At 47.5% G+C, this 20,221-nt stretch overlaps 1 protein-coding gene across 3 annotated transcripts; it reads left to right on the top strand.

The window, feature by feature from the left end:
• Positions 1–853: 853 nt before the first annotated feature.
• Ankrd46 (ankyrin repeat domain 46) lies at positions 854–19,878 on the top strand. 3 transcript variants are annotated; one of them, XM_032914523.1, is made up of 5 exons: positions 854–951; positions 1,669–1,779; positions 12,399–12,731; positions 13,851–14,009; positions 19,515–19,878. In XM_032914523.1, the coding sequence occupies exons 3-5, from the start codon at positions 12,421–12,423 to the stop codon at positions 19,729–19,731; spliced, it is 687 nt and encodes a 228-aa protein (XP_032770414.1). In that variant the 5' UTR covers positions 854–951; positions 1,669–1,779; positions 12,399–12,420; the 3' UTR covers positions 19,732–19,878. The 3 variants fall into 3 exon arrangements, with proteins under 3 accessions (XP_032770414.1, XP_032770432.1, XP_032770422.1); XM_032914531.1 differs by lacking the exon at positions 854–951 and adding an exon at positions 1,069–1,301; XM_032914541.1 differs by lacking the exon at positions 1,669–1,779 and having other exon boundaries at positions 872–951.
• The last annotated feature ends 343 nt before the right edge of the window (positions 19,879–20,221 follow it).

Genomic DNA, 20,221 nt, shown 5'->3' with positions numbered 1-20,221 from the left:
ATGCTTGGCTTTTTATTCGGATTCTGGGGATTGACCTCAGGTCTTTAAGCTTGAAATACAAGTCCCTTACCAACTGAGCTATCTCTCCAGCCTTCTTATAATTCTTAAGTGAAGGAAATGTGAGATTTCTTCAAGTTAGGCAATAATCCTAAACACCGATTTGACATTGCGGGGGCAGGGGGATGCACGACGGATTTAGACTTAATTCTTGAACAGATGACCTTTTACAGGGTCATCTGGTGGGGTAGATAGTACTAGAACTCAGAGAATAGTGTTTAAAATAAGTCATCTTGGGTGTGTGACTGGAGTTGAGAGAGAGAGAGAGAGAGAGAGAGAGAGAGAGAGAGAGAGAGAGAGAGAGAGAAGCTATGTGAAAGAATGTTCCGTACATGGATGTATCATCATTTTCAGGTTTGGTTGTACACAAGTCACGATAAGTCAAGGAACCCTTATAAATAAGACGTAAGCATTCAATCTGAATAATAACTCGGCAGGATCGAATATTAAAGTAGACTTGTCGGGGTTGGGGATTTAGCTCAGTGGTAGAGCGCTTGCCTAGGAAGCGCAAGGCCCTGGGTTCGGTCCCCAGCTCCGAAAAAAAGAACCAAAAAAAAAAAAGTAGACTTGTCAGCCATTATTTGCTGATTTTCAGATCTTCCCTGTAGCCGGAAATAAATTAGTGCGCGTGGCACTTAACATATTTGTTTCTGCCTTTTAAATTTCTACTTAGTGGAGTCAATGGGACATATATTTAGAAAAAGAGGTGAAAGCGCACGATGCTGGAAAGAGGGCGAGCCGCCGCCGTGTGAGCCTCCCGCCTACAGGGGGCGCGCCGCCACCGGGTGCGAGGCCGCTCTGCCCCGCGTGAGCTCCACCTCTGTGGCCGCCCGCGCCCCGCCCTCAGCCACTGGAGAGGAGGAGCTGCTGCCTTCGTTGCTGCTTCAGGATCAGGTACCTGGGCCGGGGCTGTGGGCAGCAGCTGGACTGGAGCCAGTGACAGCTGCCCTAAGGGCCGTGGAGCCGGGTGCGGGTCCGAGCGGCTTCGCCGCGGGCGATGGTGACGGGAGGGCCTAGGTCAGGCCTGGGAGATTGCACGGAGGATGCCCACGGGTATTTCGGAGTCTCCTGGCAGCCCACGCCCCAGCCCTATGGCGACGTCCTTCTCAGGCCGGGATGCAGAGCATAGTTAGGAATTGTCAAGTCCTTAGCTGGTCACGAGGAGTCCGCAGCCCGGGCGAGCGTGGGCGCTGTGGAGGTCCGTGTGATCTGCCCAGACTGTCACACTGCCCAGGGCATTCTCGGTGAGACAAGGTTTGCACATTTTGTGCTTAGGCCTCAGGCGATCATGAACTTTCATACTTGACACGCGTCATTAAAAAGCAGTTGGTTTCTCTCCGGAGAAGAAAACATTTATTCTTAACAGCATTCCACAGAATCTCGAATTGGCTGAGGAATGTAATAAGTGTGTACTATTGAAGAGTAAGGGACACTGCTCGCTCTTCAGAATGTGGCGTGGTACTTAGGCGCTTCCCAAGGGCGCTCTCAGTGGTATGGTGGTTTTTATGTTGCAGTAGCAACTGACTGTCTTCATGTCGGATATTGTGCCCACTAATGTGCCTTTTTAAAGTCTTTGCAACAGCCCTCACAAGTACCATCTCTGATTTGCAGATAAAGTGAGGCACAGAGTCTAAATTAACCTGTCCAAGGCCAGACAGTTGGCAGAGTAAGTGGAATCAGAGACACACAAGACTTCACGCCAGCACCCTTTACCTTCCAAAGGTAGTGTTTCTTTCTTTCTTTTTTTCTTTCTTTTTTTTTTTTTTTCTTTTCTTTTTTCCGGAGTTGGGGACCAAACCCAGGGCCTTGCGCTCGCTGGGCAAGTGCTCTACCGCTGAGCTAAATCCCCAACCCCAAAGATAGTGTTTCTTAAGATTTCTGTTTATTGATAAAATTTGTAGCCTGAACTGGTTTCTCTTAGACTTATGCTATGACATTATGCCTGTGCCACTGTCGGTTTAGTTTAAAGAGAAGTGTGTTTGTTCATTAAGCTTTGTGTGGTAATAAGGTTAAATGTCCTGGGTTCTCACTGTTTCAGAATAGGTTGATTTGATGTAGAAGTGTGTCTATGTTTGTCCACACACCTTAGCTGTGTGTTCATTAATTGTATTTTCACAGCAGCTCTAGCGAGTGTGCATTGCACACGCAGCACGGATAGAACTGCCACATGGTGGGTTATGAAGGATTCAGGGCACATTCTGTACAGCAAATGGAGTTGCTGACTGCATGATGAAGGAGTTTCACTGTGAGACTGGGGATGGTTGTTCCCCAATCCCAGAGACTGGGGCTTATAGAGTCTAAGTTCCTTTACTATTGCTGGGATTCCAGTCTAGCATGGCGGAGAAGGGACGGCGGCAGGGATATGAAGCAGCTAGTCGCACTGTAGCCGTGCAAGCCACTTTACCCGAGCAGAGGGCAGAGAATCAGCCCTGTGCTCCGCTCCATCTCCTCCATTCTGCCCTCGCTCCTGAAACAGTGCTGCCCACTGTGGGCCTTTCCACTCCAGCTGACCCAGTGGAGGAGCACTTCCTCGCTGAGACTCCCTTCTCAGGTGCTTCCTTGTGTCAAGCTGACGATTGAAGCCAGCCACCACTGAGTCCCAATTTGCTTAGCTACATTAGGATTTAGCATAGAATTTAAGAGTTGCATTGTCAAGAGCTGCCTGTGACATGGGGGCACAAGCCTTTAACCCCAGTACTCAGGAGGTAGAAGCAGGGAGATCTCTGCAACTTAAAGGCTAGCCTGGTCTACATAGAAAGTTCCAGGACAGCCAGGGCTGTTACACAGAGAAATCCCGTCTCATACTAACCACCACCCCTCCAGAAAAGAATTGCATGGTCAGGGTTCATGCAGCAGCCCCACAGACTGTTTTTCATGGTGGGGCAATTCTAAGAATCAGGGGTGACCCAAGTCCTTGATCTAATGGAGCTAACTTTCCCTTGCAGGAAGATGGCGATAATAAAATTATTTGCTTAAAAGTGGAAATAAATCCAGTTAATGGTAATGATTACTAAGAAGAAAACTGAAGCGAGGCTGGGGTAGGACGTACTGGAAAAGGAACTTAGAGTTGTGCAGTAAGAAATCGTGTCCAAGACAATGTGCTAAAGTGATAGTGTGGGCATGCAGGGCTGCCCTCCAGCTGTCAGGGGAAAGGTATACAGCAATCACAGAAACCTAGAGAACACCAGTCTGTTGGGGACTAACAAGGAGCCACAGGTTTGAGCAGAGGGCAGAAGGGAGGAATGAAGCCAGAAGCCTAGTGGATGCTAGTAAGGGTCTACGTAGGAAGGAGGAGGTGGACAGAGTGATTTGATCAGAAGAGCAGCAGGACCTGACTTAACGTGTTCAGGCTGACTGTAATTCCAAAGATGGGTCAGAGAGAAGGAAGTGCCATAGCCCTTCATTGTTCCCGAGGACATAATCCAAGACCTCCAGGAATGTCTGGAACCTTTATATGAGGTACCAGGTCCTTTATATGAGGTGCTATTTCCCCTTATATGCTTGTACATGATAAAATTACTTAACAGGGGACACTAAAATTTAGCCCCAGCAGGGGGAACCAGGCCTCCATTACCTGAGCCTTTGGGGGACACTTCCTATCCAGACCATAGTAGGTATGGCTAAAGGCATGAGACTGCGTGACTAAGGAACTGAACATTGATGTGACTGAGAGAGAACATTAAAGGACACAAGGAGAAACTGGAATAGTTGAGGGAAAGGGGTAAGAGTGGAGTGCAGGGAGAAAGGGACTGACTGTGTTACCCGCTCACTGGATGAGCCCCACGATGGACATGAGAGTGGCAGGTGACAAGATGGTCGTAAGAACAAGGTCGGGTGCTTGCCATAGAACAGAGGCAGGTAAGGCTTTGAGGCGTCACAGCCCTGCTTGAATGGAGTGGAGTGCAAATAGACACAAACAGCAACATGTTACATGCAAGAGCTGCTTCGCCTGCCGTAGTTGAAGCCATGTTTGTTTACATTATAAAGTGATATACCTGGCTGTAGTAACTGTACTCTACAGCTCTCAGCATTCTTCTGGGATTCATAGATAATTGTTTAAAGTCTCACATCTAAATTAGCACTTTAGTGAGCTACAAGAAGAGTGATAGGTGAAGTAAGGAGAAGGAGTGAATTGGAGCAGAAGCCTGTGGTAATGGAATAGGAAATCAGTAACCAGGGATCGGAGTGTGTTCTGAGTAAGAGCAGTGGGGAGGACCGTGTCAGACGCTGGCCTTGAAGCTGGCTGAAGAGCCTTAGCAACAGTTGTGCCGAAAGATTTCTCCCTGTGTGGCCCCTAGAGGCCACAGCAGAGACTGAAGGATATAAAAGAAATATCCACACGGTGAGGGAATGGGGACTCTGGACGGTCAGAGGTGCATTAGGATCAGGGGGTGGGACTTGAAGTCCAGGAAGGGCAGCTAAGATGGTGGTGCAGCCTGAGGGCCTCCCAGATGTATCTGTTTCTGAAGTGGTGGTCCACACCCACATCACCTGATAACCCTAACTAAAAGCTCAGCTCAGCTCAGTACAGATAGAAGAGAGGCCATGTAGGAGGGCTTGTTTGGATGAGTGAGTGTTGCTGGACAGACAGGCGAAGGCCAAGGACACGTTTAAAGCTGTCTTGAACCTGAAGCAAGCTTTAAATTGTCTTGATCTCTTCTTATGCCTCTGTGGCTTAAGATACAAAACATTTATGATTCATTCATTTTCCAGAATCCAAAACTTGTCCATTCTGGGATATAATTTGTTCCATGAACTCAAAAATAAGAAACTCGTTATAGTATTTGGAGCCCATGAGATCATCGTCTTTTGAAAGCATCTTAAAGAACAATTCTCGTGTCATAATGACCTTTTCTTGAGTGCCAGAACAAAAGCTCAAAGTAGCAGTTATTCAGAGTTTAAATAAAGAATTGTTCAGTATTACTGTTTGTCGTGTCGCTAATGACAGGCCATACAGAACATTTACCATTCTTGCCGGTCTCCTTAGTGTCAGTCAGAGGGTAAATGACAAGATGTGGCTTTAGGAGATAGTGAGTAAGTGTGGAAGTGTGTATGTAAAGCAGCTAGGAGCTTTAGCTCCTGGGGTCTGAGTCTTCACTGGATGGTTCGTCCAGGCAGCGGTATTATTCACAGCAGAGGACACGCCCTGGAAGACAGTGGGCCTGAGTGTAGTTGTTGCAGGGTGCACTCTGCAGTTGACATGCTCTTCTCCTGTGTTGTCACACTGACCTTTGAGCTTTCTGAGCAGTCCGTAAAGATAGTTCCTGAGTGGGGGCTGCAGAGACGGCTCCGTGGCTAAGAGAGAAGTCTGCTCTTCCAGAGGACCCACTTATGTGAGGTGGCTCAAAGCCTTCCGTAACTCCAGCTCCAAGGGATCCTGCACCTCTGACCTCTCTTCACACACGCACAGAACTACCCCCACCATCTATCCATAATTCCTGGGAGCTGATCCGGAACTTGTCGCCATCTCTGAAAGATCCTGCAGAGCACTCTGGGAGACTGAACCCGCCCATCTGTCTCCCTTACTAGGAGAGGCTGTGTATGGGCTGCCTCTGCGTTAGACAGAGACTTACTCTGACTCGTTCCTCTTCCACTTGAAAGTATTCTGCTGGAGAGATTCTGGGAGCTTCTGGGTCTGTTTTGCCTCAGGTACAGGCATTCTCTACTTCCCACCCCACCATGGTTTCCCAAGCGACAGCAGCATGTACAAGATTCAGCTAAAATCTAACTTCTTCCTTTACTAGTCTTACCCCATTGTGTGGGCTTGGAAATGTAGGAAGGTGAAAAACCCACATTTTCTTCTTACATCCAGATCCCCGAACTCATCCTCCCTCCACTAGGCATCAAAAGGTGACCCCTACATCTTATCGCCAAGAGAGAAGAGAGCCCAGCTCCCTGTAAAGCCTCAGACACTCCCTTTCAATCTTAGAGGCTTCAGCTTTAAAACAGCCAGCACCTGTAGGTAGGTCCTTCTCCCAGCTCAGGGCCATTTAGCTAATGCTGTTAGCATCTGTTGGGGAAGTTGGCTGCTCATCCCTCTGCAGTTATGTGTAAATGTGTGCAGCCAACGGACCAAGGCCACCACATGGCCTGTTGGCTCAGTAGAAAGTGTAAGAGTTGGGTTTTAAGGAATATGAAGGCCATTTGGTATACTGAAAAGTACTATGATGTAGCCTCACGGCAGTCAGACGGCCCAGTGACGTCCACTAGACACTCTCCAAGGTTGTGTGACGGAAGAAGTTGCTCCCGTGTTGTTCAGACAGAGGCTTTGCCTGCAGGATGCCTGCTAAGTGCCTGCTAGCCCCTGTGCATGATTCTGTTTTCACACACAAGGCAGGGCAGCCTCCAAAACTAAGCCATGCTGCAGCCCGCATACCTCACAAGGTGGCGCTGTTGGCTATGAGAACCGCTGTGAACTCAGCCGTTGTCCATTAGTAACCCAGGGGCAGGACGCAGAGGTCCACCTCTCAGGCCTTTAGTGTCCATGCAGTGTAGTATAGATCATAAACTGGGAAGGACCCCTTTGCAGTTAGAGCTCTTAAACGCATAAGTACATAGGAAAGATTCTAGAAAACAAAATATTAGCCTACCCAAACTACCAAGTAGTACTTTTGTGGAAATTGGACATTTTATTTAGATTTATTTAAATTTATTGTCTTTTCTAAAAGTTGAGTTGTGACTAAACTCTATGCAGTAAATCAATAAAAAAAATCTAAATATTGCTAGAATACAGTAGACATCCCTGTTTTAGTGTTGTTAGTTTCTTGTTGGCAGAGGGAAAATTGGGTAAGGGTTCATTTGTTATCTCAGACAGTGAGAAAGGCTTAGGTCAAGTGCAGGAATCCAGTCACTTCCTGTACACTGGAGGACACTGTCAAAGACTTTGTTATTGTTGTTCCACAAGAACTTTGTTGTACTCAGTGATGACAGGGCTGCTTCCTGTGGAGCAGGCCACACGGCTGAGCTTTATTGTTGTTGAGGTGAGGGGAGTCCATTTGGAATGTGAGTACGTGTGCCTGCTCCCTTCCTGAGACCTGCGGTACGGTACGCACGCGTACCCTTGGGTTAGGAGCAGTCACTGCTCACTGGGCGGTCTCTGGACCTAAGTTAGGGTTCTGAGTGCACACTGGCACGGTTCGGTTTCCTGAAGCGCTTGCCTTCTGCTCATCGCCGTTGTATTCTATGTGGAAGTCACTGGACTCCTTTACAGGGATAAGAACAACCAGCACCACAGACTCCAGGTCGGACTCCCTCTCCCCCACACTGCTTCCCTCTCTCTGTGAGTTAGGTAGGGTATGCAGTGAGGTCTGATGGCTCCCCCATGCCGCCTTCCCCCAACATGCCAGTTTTGCTTATAGTTTGCTCCAGCATCCTAGCTTTAATACCTGCTTCTAATTGCTTCTCCGTAGGCATGATGCCACCAGTGCATTTGAACCAGGGGAGTAGCACTTTGACGCTTTCCCAGTGACTTTCAAAATGAAAGACAAATCCATACTGTATGTACTTGATTATTAATACCAGATAGAGAAAGACATGTAAGGTTATCAGCACAGCCCATACTAAGACACAGGGCCTTTCCGTTAGATTCTGGCCATGAAGCATTTGATCCTAGAACTTCTGTACTTCGATCCAAGGCTGTGAATCCAGAATTTGGTATGTAAACGAGAAGCATGTTGGATAGACCTTTCCATCGAGTCTGGCTCTCAAGCTTCCGCCCAAACCTCCTTGCTTGTTATTTGGCTTTAGGTCACAGCTGAGGCCTGAGGGGGAGCGACCATCAGTGCTGCACACAGTTCTGACTGACGCTGCACCACCCCTCACGCCTCACAGCACACGTCTCTGGCAATGCCCACAAGTCTGCCTGTGGACAGGCCTCGTGCTCACTGCCCTTTACAAACCAGAGCCCTCGTGAACAGCCAGTGTGCTTTCCCGGGCTTGGCTGCTACTCTAGGCATTGTGCTTTTACTATGCCAGCTCTTTTTTCTGGAGGTTTTCCTCCCTACTAGATGTCACCCCATTGCTAGAAGCTGCTCTGTTACCAAGGGATGGATATGCCTTGCAAGCTCATGTCTGCACAGCAGGGTACTGTGTGGCCTGGGACAGTACTAACCGCAGACCGAGGACTAGGTCATACAGCTGGAAAGGATCCAAGCTGGCTTTACTCCCAGGCGGTGCAGCACCACACACATCCGGATGGAGTGGCCAAACTCTGACAGCTTCCAGGAACAAGAAAATGGCTCTACAGTCCTGAGAGCTGCTCCTCACACTGGTCAGACTTCACGTCTCTCCCTCCTGCTTTCTCTGGGAGTTGGACTTTAAGTGCAACCAGCTAACGTGACATATTCCAGGCTCAGTGAGTGTTTACTGATTGAGGCTTCCCTTGTGTGATCCAGGCTGCTGCCCAGCACCCTGCTTCAGCAGTCCTTCATAGGCATTGAGTGGTCAGACAGGGCACCCTGCTGCTGAGGGAAATCGGAGGGTGGGCGGCAGTGCTGGAAGAGCAAGGCCTGTGCAGGAAGACCAACTGCTGCAGAGATGAGGAAGGACAGAGAGGAGATACGGGGCCAGGGAGCCAGACGATCTGTCTGGCTGAGCTATACGCTTGGGCTCTTTGTTTACCTTTCCGCCTCTTACGAATACCGTTTTCTTTCTAAGAGTTCTTTATGGAGCTAGGGTTGTGGCTCAGTGATTGATCCTTGCTTATGCAAGGCCCTGGGTTCAAATTTTGTGGCGCTGGAAAACTTACTTATCCAAAATTAGAGGTTAGCTTCCATTTACTTTGTGGAGAATATGTGTTCAGAGTTCCAGAGGCTGAGGGTAACTTCCAGAGCCTGGCTTCTCCCTTTAGATGACACATGGAGGCCTCTTTCTCGCCTGCGCTTTGTCACAACTCCACGCCACGCCACTCCGCTCTCCTCACTCACAAGTTAGTCACTTGGGTGGCCTGACCGGTTGCTGCTTCACCTCAGGTGTTCTGGGGAGTGTGCACAGGCCTGTGACCTGCTCTGTGTCATAGAACAGCATGCTCTTTCTCACACTGTGCCTTGCTGTAGGTCAGGTTTCTTGTTCTCGACCCTTCTGGGTTCGGTACCGTTTCTTTGCTGAACCTTGTTAGGAATTCAGACACAGCTCTGGGTGTCGTGGGGGAACATTTCACCTTGCACCTTCCCCGTGTGTTCTGCTGTGGACTTCTTCATGGCCTGAGACACTCAGGGAACTGTGGCCTGCACCTCCCTGACCAGGGGGAGAGGGCTGTCTGCGGGGAGTCTTAACTGTGGGGTTAAGGTGAGCAGTCCCTCCAGCACGGAGAACCTTCTCACCCTAGAGCAGACTAGAAGGGCTGACTCTTCCCCAGCCTGGGCCTCACCAGAAGAATCCCAGCCTGCTAACCAGAAGGGCTGAGTCAAAACACCCAGTAGGTAGGTTTCTAGTGTCATTTCTTACAGAGCGTAGCTAACGAATCTCTGCTCTTGAGAATACGTGGTAAATGCACTTACATTTCCAAAACATTTTGTGTTGGGTTTTTGTTGGTCTCATTTTGTGCTCCAGTCCAGTGAGGGGCAGGGGGAGAGGGGGGTTAAGAGAAGGCTCTCGCAGAAGAACTGCTAACTACTTTATAAAATAAAATATTAAGATGGAATTACGTGTGTGTGTGTGTGTGTGTGTGTGTGTGTGCACGCGCGCACATGCGTGCATGCGTGTAGATAACTACTACATGGAAACTATGCCTTTTTAATTTTTTTTCTTTTCCTTTTTTCCGGAGCTGGGGACTGAACCCAGGGCCTTGCGCTTACTAGGCAAGCGCTCTACCACTGAGCTAAATCCCCAACCCTGCCTTTTTAATTTTTTTTAAAGATTTATTCATTTATTATATATAAGTACACTGTAGCTGTCTTCAGACACACCAGAAGAGGGCATCGGATCTCTTTACAGATGGTTGTGAGCCACCATGTGGTTGCTGGGAATTGAACTCAGGACCTCTGGAAGAGTAGTGGTGCTCTTAACCGCTGAGCCATCTCTCAGCCCGCCTTTTTTAATTTTTAAAAAATATTTTCTAGATTTATTTTATGAGTGTGACTGTTTTGCTTACATTTTGTCTGTGCACCAAGTCTGTGCCTGAGGCCCAAAGGTCAGAAGAGGGCATTGGTCCGCCTGCACCTGGGGTTATGGATGCCTGTGGGCCACCGTGTGTGCCAGGAGCCGGACCTGGGTGGATCTTCTGCAGGAGCAGCATGCGCTTTTTTAAAAAATGATTTATCTATCTTTATTTTATGTGCTTTGGAGTTTTGCCTGCATATGTGTCTTTGTAATGGTTTTGGATCCCTGGCACTGGAGTGTCAGGTAGGCTTTGGGAATTGAACCCAGGTCCTCTGGAAGATTATCCAGTGCTCTTAACTGCTGAGCCACCTCTCCAACCCCCAGCAACAAGTGGTCTTAACACACTGAGCTACCCCTCCAGCCCTGAGGATTACTTTTTAAGGAGTTGTTATTATTTCAAGCCAGCTTTGGTAGCTAAAGCAGGAAGAGCAGGTTTTAGAGGCCAGCTGAGCTCTGTTCCTAATGAACCCTGCCCCACGCAGACCCCTGACCATGCGACTTAGGGTCAGAAGTGCTTTATCTTCTGTCCACAGTGTTCTTACCAGCTGCTGTTCAGCTGTGGTCATGTTCTCTTCCCTCTCCAGAAGGTCCTCTCCTCTGTCCCGGATTCCATCATTTCCTGCCCACTGACCTACTGACTGATTGCTTGTCTCTAGTCTTTTCTGTATAGCTCTGCACACGTCTGTCCAGGTCTCTGTCTGAAACACCAGTAAGGCCAGCCGTCTCCTGGGCCTGAAGTCTAAAGGACTCTTACAGAAATCGAAGGATAACAAACTCACCTTGCAGTTGCTAGAGTTACAGAACAGTCAGTAAAACCCTAAGTATATGCCTGCTCAACTTGGACCCAGGAGTGAAGGAACAGAAGCAATAGGTCCTCAGTGTGTATGGGCTGATACCTGCCTCAGAGCCAAGAGCGGGAAAAGTGCTCTGGAGCCAGGCTGCCCAGGCTGCAGAACTGAATAGAGAGGCTGAGAAGCTGCCAGACTGCACTCCCAGAGCCTCCCTCGGGGAACGGGGTGGAGAGGCCTAGTAACCAGTTCCATTAGTGTTCAGAAAGATTTCCCCTGAGAAACTGCAAGCTGAGTGTGAATTAGAGCCTTCTCCATAGGGGCTGGCAAGATGGTTTAGAAGATAAAGCTGCTTGCAGCCAAGTTGGATGGCCTGAGTTTGATGCCTGGGACCCACATGATAGGAGGAGAGAACCAACTCAGACAAGTTGTTCTCTGGCCTTCTCACATGCACCATGGTGTGCACACGTGATATGCACAGACATGCACACAGGATAGAAAAATAAGCAACTGGTTTTTGTTTGTTTGTTTGTTTGTTTTTAAAACCGCCTTCTCTGTAAATGCCTGGTCTCTGTTTTTCTGTTCTCTCTTCAGACTTCCTTTTGAGAGACTTTCTTTCTTCTTAGTTGAAGCAGCAGGTAAGGAGAGGGCTGTGAAGCAGAGTGTGCTTGGCTGCGGCTGCGCAGGGCTGCGCTCAGTGTAGAGTTTTCAGATGTGTCTCTCTGGTACACAATGCCTACTGTGTGCCTAGCTTCCAGGGAATTCAGAGAGCACAACCCCGTGGAGCTTTGGTGCTGTGGACCGTACTGTGGGCACAGCTGCTGTCTTGGCCCGTGTGTGTCTTCCTCATCTCTCAGTCCTTAGACCCTGGGAGTTTGACAAAACCGAGTATTGAGGTGACTATAAACACAGCAGAAGAGGATTAATTCTGTAAAAGTCTGTTGATTTAAAAATCATTTAAAAATCAGCGTGTTGGTTCCTTTAGCTTTTAAATAAAGTCTTAAGTTCTGGGCCTCAGATACAGTGTTGGATGGGGTAGATCACGTTGGGTCGGTGGGCTTTTCCCACAGGTACTTCTGTCAACTCTGTAGAGCTCATGTAAGAAGGAAATGTATGAAGAACTACCACGCACTAAATGAGAGTACCAGCTGTAGTGTGTGCATGTGGAGATGGCTTAAAGTTCACATGTGTTTCCTTATAAGGGGATGACCTCAAATATAATTGTTTTAGCCCTTTATTGTGATAAAAATTAAAAGAGTTTTACAGTAATTTAATTGCCATTTTGATAGGAAGAAAATAAAATCTTTTAGGGGAAAATGAAACACAGTAGATACTTTTATGATTATTGTTTGGTGAGAAAATTTATTCGGAGAACAAGACAAGAACGGTAAAAGAGTTCCTCTGACTGGCCGCCGCTGGCCTCACCAGCTGTCCTCACCTCATCTCTCACTGCAGGAGTGTCCGTCCACCACAGACCATGTCCTACGTTTTTGTGAATGACTCTTCACAGACTAATGTGCCCTTGCTTCAAGCTTGCATCGATGGGGACTTCGCCTATTCTAAGAGACTTCTGGAAAGTGGCTTTGACCCAAACATCCGAGACAGCAGAGGCAGAACAGGCCTGCACCTCGCCGCAGCCCGAGGGAACGTGGACATCTGCCAGCTACTACATAAGTTTGGTGCTGATCCACTGGCCACGGATTATCAGGGGAACACAGCCCTCCACCTGTGTGGCCATGTGGACACCATCCAGTTCTTAGTTTCCAACGGGCTCAAAATTGATATTTGGTGAGTTCTTTGTTCATTTGAAGCCTCATCGTTTCTTCCCATTAGACATGCAGGCTGTGGGCCGATCACCACCTGACCCATTGTCATGACAAGTTCAGAAAGGTGTGGAAGCCCAAGCACTTAGTGGGGCAGTGTAGGAGCCCTGGAGCGCTGTGTGTGCACATGTAGTTTCTGTTAATTATGAAGTACAGTTGAGCAGCAGAAGGGAACTGTTCTATCAGCTTGTTCTAAGCTCACAGTGAGAAGCTCTCTCTCTAGCGGCTTTTAACTATTTTTTAGATTTCTCCCATGCAGGTTTCTGTATGTTGAACATTATTCCTCAACCCTCCCTTTTCTCACGTTACACATGAGACAGGCGTGTCAAGAAGTCACACAGCTTATAAAGGCTGGAGTTTGAACTAGTTCCTCTGCACAGCTCATATGTGTCCGTCAGAACATGCTACCCCATCCTAGCTCCAGGTCTGATTCCTCCTAAGGAGAGACAGCTGGAGGACACTGGGGTTTTGTTTGTTTGAACCAGTTCTATCCAGTCTCCTGAGTGGGAGGGCCAGCTCCCCTCAAAGCTGAGCTTGAACTTGAAGTTTCTGGTTCCTGGCATCCCAGAGCCATGGCCACCCAGAGCAGAGCATGGCAGCAGATGTGACAGCAGGACAGAGTTTGAAGTCTGTCTGTTCTTCCTTTGCTAGAGTCAGATAGTGCAGTGCTAAGACAGCTTTCATTCATATACGTATATAAATATATGTCTGCATACATACATATGTGTAAGTATACATGGACATGTACATGCATGAATATACTCACTGTGTATAAAGACTGAGTCTAGGGACATGTGTATGTACGTATGTGAATATACTCACTGTGTACACAAAGACCGGGTCTAGGACTCTAGGACTCTAGGACTCGACTTCCCGATTCTGCTCTGGAAGTTCTCTTTTTCTCTCTTATCTACTGTCATCTGTTCTTTGTTTTCCCTAAATGTTAATTCAGGTGTCAGTTTCTGGTTTCTTGGCTCTGCTGTGTTTGACTTATGAACCATTGGTGCACACTTTCCTCACTGACAGGAGCTAGCCACGTGGTGTTGCCACGACAGTGACCCTTTCTTTTTGTGACCCTTTCCAGCAATCATCAAGGTGCTACCCCTTTAGTTCTGGCAAAGCGCCGGGGCGTGAATAAAGATGTCATCCGACTGCTGGAGTCTTTGGAAGAACAGGAAGTAAAAGGATTTAACAGAGGCACACACTCGAAGCTGGAGACCATGCAGACGGCGGAGAGCGAAAGGTACTGAGGACTCCACTGTCCAAGGCACGGGCTGAGTGACGCTGTCTTTGAACCTGTGGCTTCAGATTACAGTTGCAGAACTTGACAGAAGTGCCCAGTGATGGCACGCTTGCTCTCAGAGCACAGAGAGTGCACCACAGTAGATGAGTTGGGCAGGAGACAGCTAACGGCAGGGTCTGAGGGAAGGAGACTCCGAGTTTTAAGTGCAGATCACAGGATTGAGTGGGATTTATTAAACACAGAAGGTGGGTTGGGTCAGTCAGCAACTGCAAGGGCCGGTTGGTGGAGTGCGGGGATCCACAGTGGGAGGAAGACTCATCGTAAGCAGACACCGCCACTGAAAGTCTTTCTCCAGTCTCACACCTGCAATACTGGCCCTCAGGGGTGAGCAGGAGAATTTCCAGAAATTCTAAGCCTGCCTGGGCCACATAGTGAGACCCTGATTATGTGGGTCTCGATCATACACAAGTGCTCACAACTCAAGCAAACGAAAAAAGTAACTTTGATGTGAGCAGGAAGTATAATCTGTACACTCGGAGCCCAGTTGTGGGGACTGGCAAGGTCTTCATGTGTGATTGTTTCTCACCATCGCCCGCAGGGTGGGCAGCACAGGCGAGGTCAGTCAAGGTCTGTAGAGTGGTCTGCTCTGCCCGGATGGTTTGACAGGCAGAGCCGATAGCCTGATCTAGGTTGAAGTGGCACAGAGTGTAGGGCCCTTGGCGTCTCAGCGTTGAAATACTCAGCGAGCTCAGTCGTCACTTCCCAGCTTTCCACCTGTAGCAGAGTGCCCGGGCCTCTGTCCCACATACCATCTGGATCACTGAGGTCAGCCCTTCACAGCCCAGCTTGGGATGCCTTTCGGCTGGGCCAGCTTCCTTCCTCTGCTGGCTGTGGCTCCACACCCTCCCTGGTCCTGCTTTGTCACAAGCACTTCCTGTTGTCCTAAGGGAGCTCAAGGTTTTACTGTGACACTCCTGTGTTTTACTGTGGCGACACTCCTGAGTTTTCCAGACACTGACAGGTAGGCAAAGCAGCAGGGGCTCAGACATACAGGCAGCCCTCTCCTTCCCCTCTGCGGGGTTCAGAATCCGTGTGCCCAGTCTGTCTGACTGTCTGTCTGTCTGACTGTGTGCATTTGTGTACACTGATGTCTGCATCTGTGCACGACTAGAGAGGCCAGAAGAGGTTTCCGGTGCCTGTCAACCACTCTCCACTCATTCTTTTGAGGCAGGGTTTCTCCTGAACCCAGGCCTGTGTTTTCTCCATTCTTCCCCTCCCTCAGAAGTGGGGTTACAGGACGTGAGGGGTGCCTGGCCTGCTATGTGGGTACAGGGGTTTAAGCTCTAGTTCTCAAGTCTGCACACAAGTGCTCCTAACTGTTGTGTTTCTCCAGCCCCAGCCTTGTGCTCATGAATTTGTGTTTTCCTGCTTGCACTTCGATCCTGGCCATAGGTCTCTTTATCAGGAATACACTTGGACTTTATTCTGCCTGTCATAATTACTAATTAACTGAGTCATGCTTGGTAGCAATGTGAACTGCTTTCCTTTGCCCTCGTTGGCCTTTGTGTTACTTACAGCTCTGTGACACTGAAGTTTCTTGACGTAAATGATTAACACTCCTGCCACTCAGTTCCCCTTCCTACTCCTGCTCTCGGTGCCATAGTAGCCTAGATTGAATTCCACTTAAAAACAACATTATAAAAATACAAATAGGGAAGTGAACAAACCCCTTACAGAAAGACAAGAAAATACAGATCAAATAGTGGAATAGTCCTTAACTCTGAGGACAGGTGTACCAGACAGGTAGGCTGCTGTCACTGCTGTTATTGAGGTTGTGGGGAAAGTAGACTCTTGAGGACAGCATGGAACAGGGGATCCACTTTGGAAAACAGTCTGACAGCTTATCAAAAGGAATACAGAGTTAGAATGTGACCCCACAATTCCACGCCTAGGTACATACATGCACTGAGGAAAGAAGAAACATTGCCTGTTTATCCAAAGGAGTGTTACTGTGCTATAAAAACTAATCAAGTATTGGCAGATGCTTCAGCCAGGATAAATACTAAAAACTGCTGTATGGAAAAGCAGGCGTAAAAGGTCACACATGATTTATTCTGTTGGTATGAAATGCCCAGCAGGGAAGAAAGGAGATTGCGGGTCCCTAGGGTCTGAGAGGACAGTGAGGGTGACCGATGTGTGCAGAGTTTGAGGCAGCACTGATGATGGGCTGGGAATTAGATAGTAGACATAGTTGACACCTTTGAAAGTCCTCAGAACCACTAAGTTCCAGCCAGCAGGGCACATGGCTCTAATTCCAGCACTGGAAGGCAGAGGCAGGAGGATCTCTGTGAGTTCCAGGCCACCCAGGGCTATAGAGACATAAAAAGATGAACGTTTTAGCACAAATTAGCAAAAAACAAGTAGAAGGCTAAGTAGGAGGTGGCCTTACAGCTTGATCTTGTCCACCTTCCAAGCAGTATGTTTGCCATGTATTTTCTTAGGGTTCTTTCCGTGAGACAGGTTAGCTTGTGTAGGACTTAATCAGCATTTCCCCATCTGCGTATTCATCCAAGTTCAGTCTTATTCTCTTAACAATATTTGTCCTATGTGTATGGATGTTTTTTGTCTGCATGTATGTGTGTGTATCACATGTGTGCAGTTCCAACAGAGGCCAGAAGAGGGCATCAGATTCCCCTGAACTGAAGTTACAGATACTTGTGAGCCTCTGAGTTGGTGCTAGGAATCAAGCCTGGGTCCTTTGAAACAGCGGCCAGTGCCCTTAACCAGTGAGCCATCTCTCCAGCCCTAACTGTATTATTGTTATGACAATTGGATGACAGAAACAGTGAAGCTGACATGAGTTTAAAGAAAAGACTAAGCCAGGTAGGGTGGCACATGCTTGAAATCTAGCACTGGGAGACAGAAGCAAGAGGTCGCCTCAAGTTTGAGGACAGCCTGGTCTACATAGTGAGTTTGAGGCTGTTCCAATAAGACCCTATCTCAAAATGAATCTATCTATCTATCTATCTATCTATCTATCTATCTATCTATCTCTCTCTCTCTCTCTCTCTCTCTATATATATATATATATATACACACACACATATATACATATATATACATATATACATACATACACACACATATATATACATACATATATACATACATACACACACATATATATATACATACATATATATACATATATACATACATACACACACACACACACACACACACACGCACGCACGCACACACCTACATACCCATACCTCACACCCTCCTCTCTACTAGGGTCGACTAGTCCCTGAATGGTAGGATGGATGCATTCCCTAGCCTCTGTTAGTCTGTTTTTATCAGCAGAGCTCAGTGGGCTCCTGGAGAAGGCTCACAGAATTCTCAGTCTACACAGGGATCTCTTAGTGTGAGAGGTGTCAGCTCAAGCAAATGAAATATCAAAAGCCTCTTTGTTTTAATTTGACTTCTCAACATTCTAATCTTACAGACCTTGCTGGAATTTTCTTAAATTTCCATACTGTTGTAGACTTACTGCAAGTGTCTTGTTGTATTAGTTCTTCATAAAGAAGGAATCTGGGTGTTGAGCACAAAGGGCCCATTAGGAAGTCAGCACCTGGAGACCAGTAACACATCTCCAATAATGTGTGAGCATTGGTTAAGTGTCAAGAGTCAAATCAAATCATCGGATCAAAAACTGCCAGTCTGCATGAGTGCGCCCATGCTGTCTGGGAGTCCGGGCTCTGAGGCGTTGCCGTGTGCTGGTTTTGTTCTGTGCCGCTGGCTGGGAGAGCAGGAAGGAAGGGATTGTGACGGTGGGGAGCTTTCGTGAGCAGTGGACAGCTCATATGTAGTGCACTGTAGACTTTCAGTCTACCACAGGGCGGCCTTCACACCCCCAGACAGAGCCCCTGTTTTCCCTGTGGTGTTTACACTGCTCATGATAGGGCCATGAACACTTGAGTCTGTTTATAGACTATTTATACTACCATTTTATTTTTTATTTATTTTTTTTTAATTCTTTTTTTCGGAGCTGGGGACCGAACCCAGGGCCTTGCGCTTCCTAGGCAAGCGCTCTACCACTGAGCCAAATCCCCAACCCCTATACTACCATTTTAAACATTGTAAATTTTAACATTTAACATTTTAAAATGTTCAAAATGAAAATTCATAATTTGAGACTTCGTGTTCATAAACATAACCAAAAAGGTAAATTAAAAAATTCACTTGAGTGTAATGTGTGGATGTGAAGGTTGAAAGGGAATTTCTTAATTTAATACTTTTAACTAGGCTCACTCTTCTTGCAGAAGAAAAATGAACTCATTTCCTGTTGAGGTATAAGAGAGGTAAAATGAGCAGAAGAAATCTGGACATGGTCATACACACACACACACACACACACACACACACACACACACACCTGTGTTCCCAATGCTCAGGAGACTGATGCAAGATTGAGAATTCAAGGCCAGCTTCAGCTACAAAATGAGTCCTAGGCCAGACTGAACTACATAGCAAGACCCTGTGAATGAATGAATGAATGAACGAGCAGTAGGGAATGCTGAGACCAGTTCCTGGTCAGCAGGATGACTCAGTAGGAAAAGCACTTGCCATGAAAGCCTGAATGGGAAGGAGAGAAATGAAGGTCAAAAGGCACCCTCTGACCTTCACATGGCATCATGTGATCTGTGTGCACACATGCAAATGCACGGGAGATAATTAAAAGATTTTTAACCCCAGTCTACATGTACTGTGGGCTGAGTAGTAAGCTTCCATTACTAGATTTTATTTAGAGAAATTTTAACTGGGCACATGACTGAACTACATTAAGAGAGAAGTTCCCTCTTTCAAATGTTTAAATTTCATTTCTTGTGTTTGAGCAGTTTTCCCCACATGTATGCCGTGTGTTGAGCGTGTCAGGTCCCCTGGAACTGGAGTTCTGATGATTGTGTCCTGTGGGTGATGAGAGGTTAGCCAGGTCCTGTGCAGGAGCAGCCAGCACCCTCATCTGCCGAGCCATTGCCAGCCCCTCTGTTTGAATCTTGTAAATATAAAACAAAAACAACATTTTGGTCAATGTGTTGATGGAGACAAGGTATTTGACCTATTTTAAGATCTCCACTTGGGGCACCTTTTTAACAATGTTTTTAACGCATTTTGACAAGTATTTGTGTGCAGTGTATTCTGATGGTGTCCACCCAGCTCAACCCTCCCACTTCCCCCAGACACATACTGAGACTTCCTGATAGGATTTTAATTTAATTTGCCTGCTGCATAGTAAGCCAGGGACCTAATTGGTACAGCTCACCAGTTTACGGTTTAAGGCCACCGAGGTGCGGATTCCCAGGAGTGAGTAACCAGCACATGTCTGAGCGGTCTCTGTAGCAAGTTCTCCCGTGGAGGCTGGCTTTCCCTCGGCAGTCGCCTGTCTTTGCCTTAGGATGGAGTGTGTTTTCATGCTCCTTTCTCTCTTTGCTCTTCCCACAGTGCCATGGAAAGCCATTCACTGCTCAACCCCAATCTCCAGCAAGGCGAAGGAGTCCTGTCCAGCTTCCGGACCACGTGGCAGGAATTTGTGGAGGACCTGGGTTTCTGGAGGGTCTTGCTCTTGATCTTGGTCATTGCTTTGCTGTCTCTGGGCATTGCCTACTACGTGAGTGGGGTGCTGCCCTTTGTGGATAACCAGCCTGGGCTGGTGCACTGAGGGCTCTCGGACGTAAGGCAAGGGGCAGCTGGTGTGGCTTTTCAGTTCTTAGACCATTTGTTAGCACAAGGCAGTGAGGCCTATCCATGTTTAGGACTTTTATTTACTGTGACACTTACAGAAGAATGATGTCCCCTCTGAACTTCACCCTGTAGTTGGCTATACTGCGTCCTGATGCCACCCTCTGACGCAGCCGTGTCCAAGGAAGAATTCTCCAGGCTTGTGTGACCCAAGTGTGGTGGACACTCAAGGTAGAGGCTTGGGAGGCCTCAGAGCGGGGCTTGACCTTGATGGAGGAGCAGTGGCCATCTAGGATTCCATTTGCTAGTGGCTTTGTTTATTCCTCTTGCAATAGTCGTGGTTTTTTTTGTTTTGTTTTGTTTTGTTTTGTTTTGTTTTGTTTTTTTAACTTACTTTCCTGGCAAGAAGAGGGAGAGAAAGCTTTCAACTTAAATTTTAATTTCTTTTACAATCTGTATGACAAATTAGA

Source organism: Rattus rattus, chromosome 1 (genome assembly GCF_011064425.1).
Source record: "Rattus rattus isolate New Zealand chromosome 1, Rrattus_CSIRO_v1, whole genome shotgun sequence".
In the NCBI taxonomy this organism is placed as follows: Eukaryota; Metazoa; Chordata; class Mammalia; order Rodentia; family Muridae; genus Rattus; species Rattus rattus.
The sequence above is the reverse complement of the archived record's forward strand: the minus strand, read 5'-3'. Positions and strand labels throughout refer to the sequence as shown.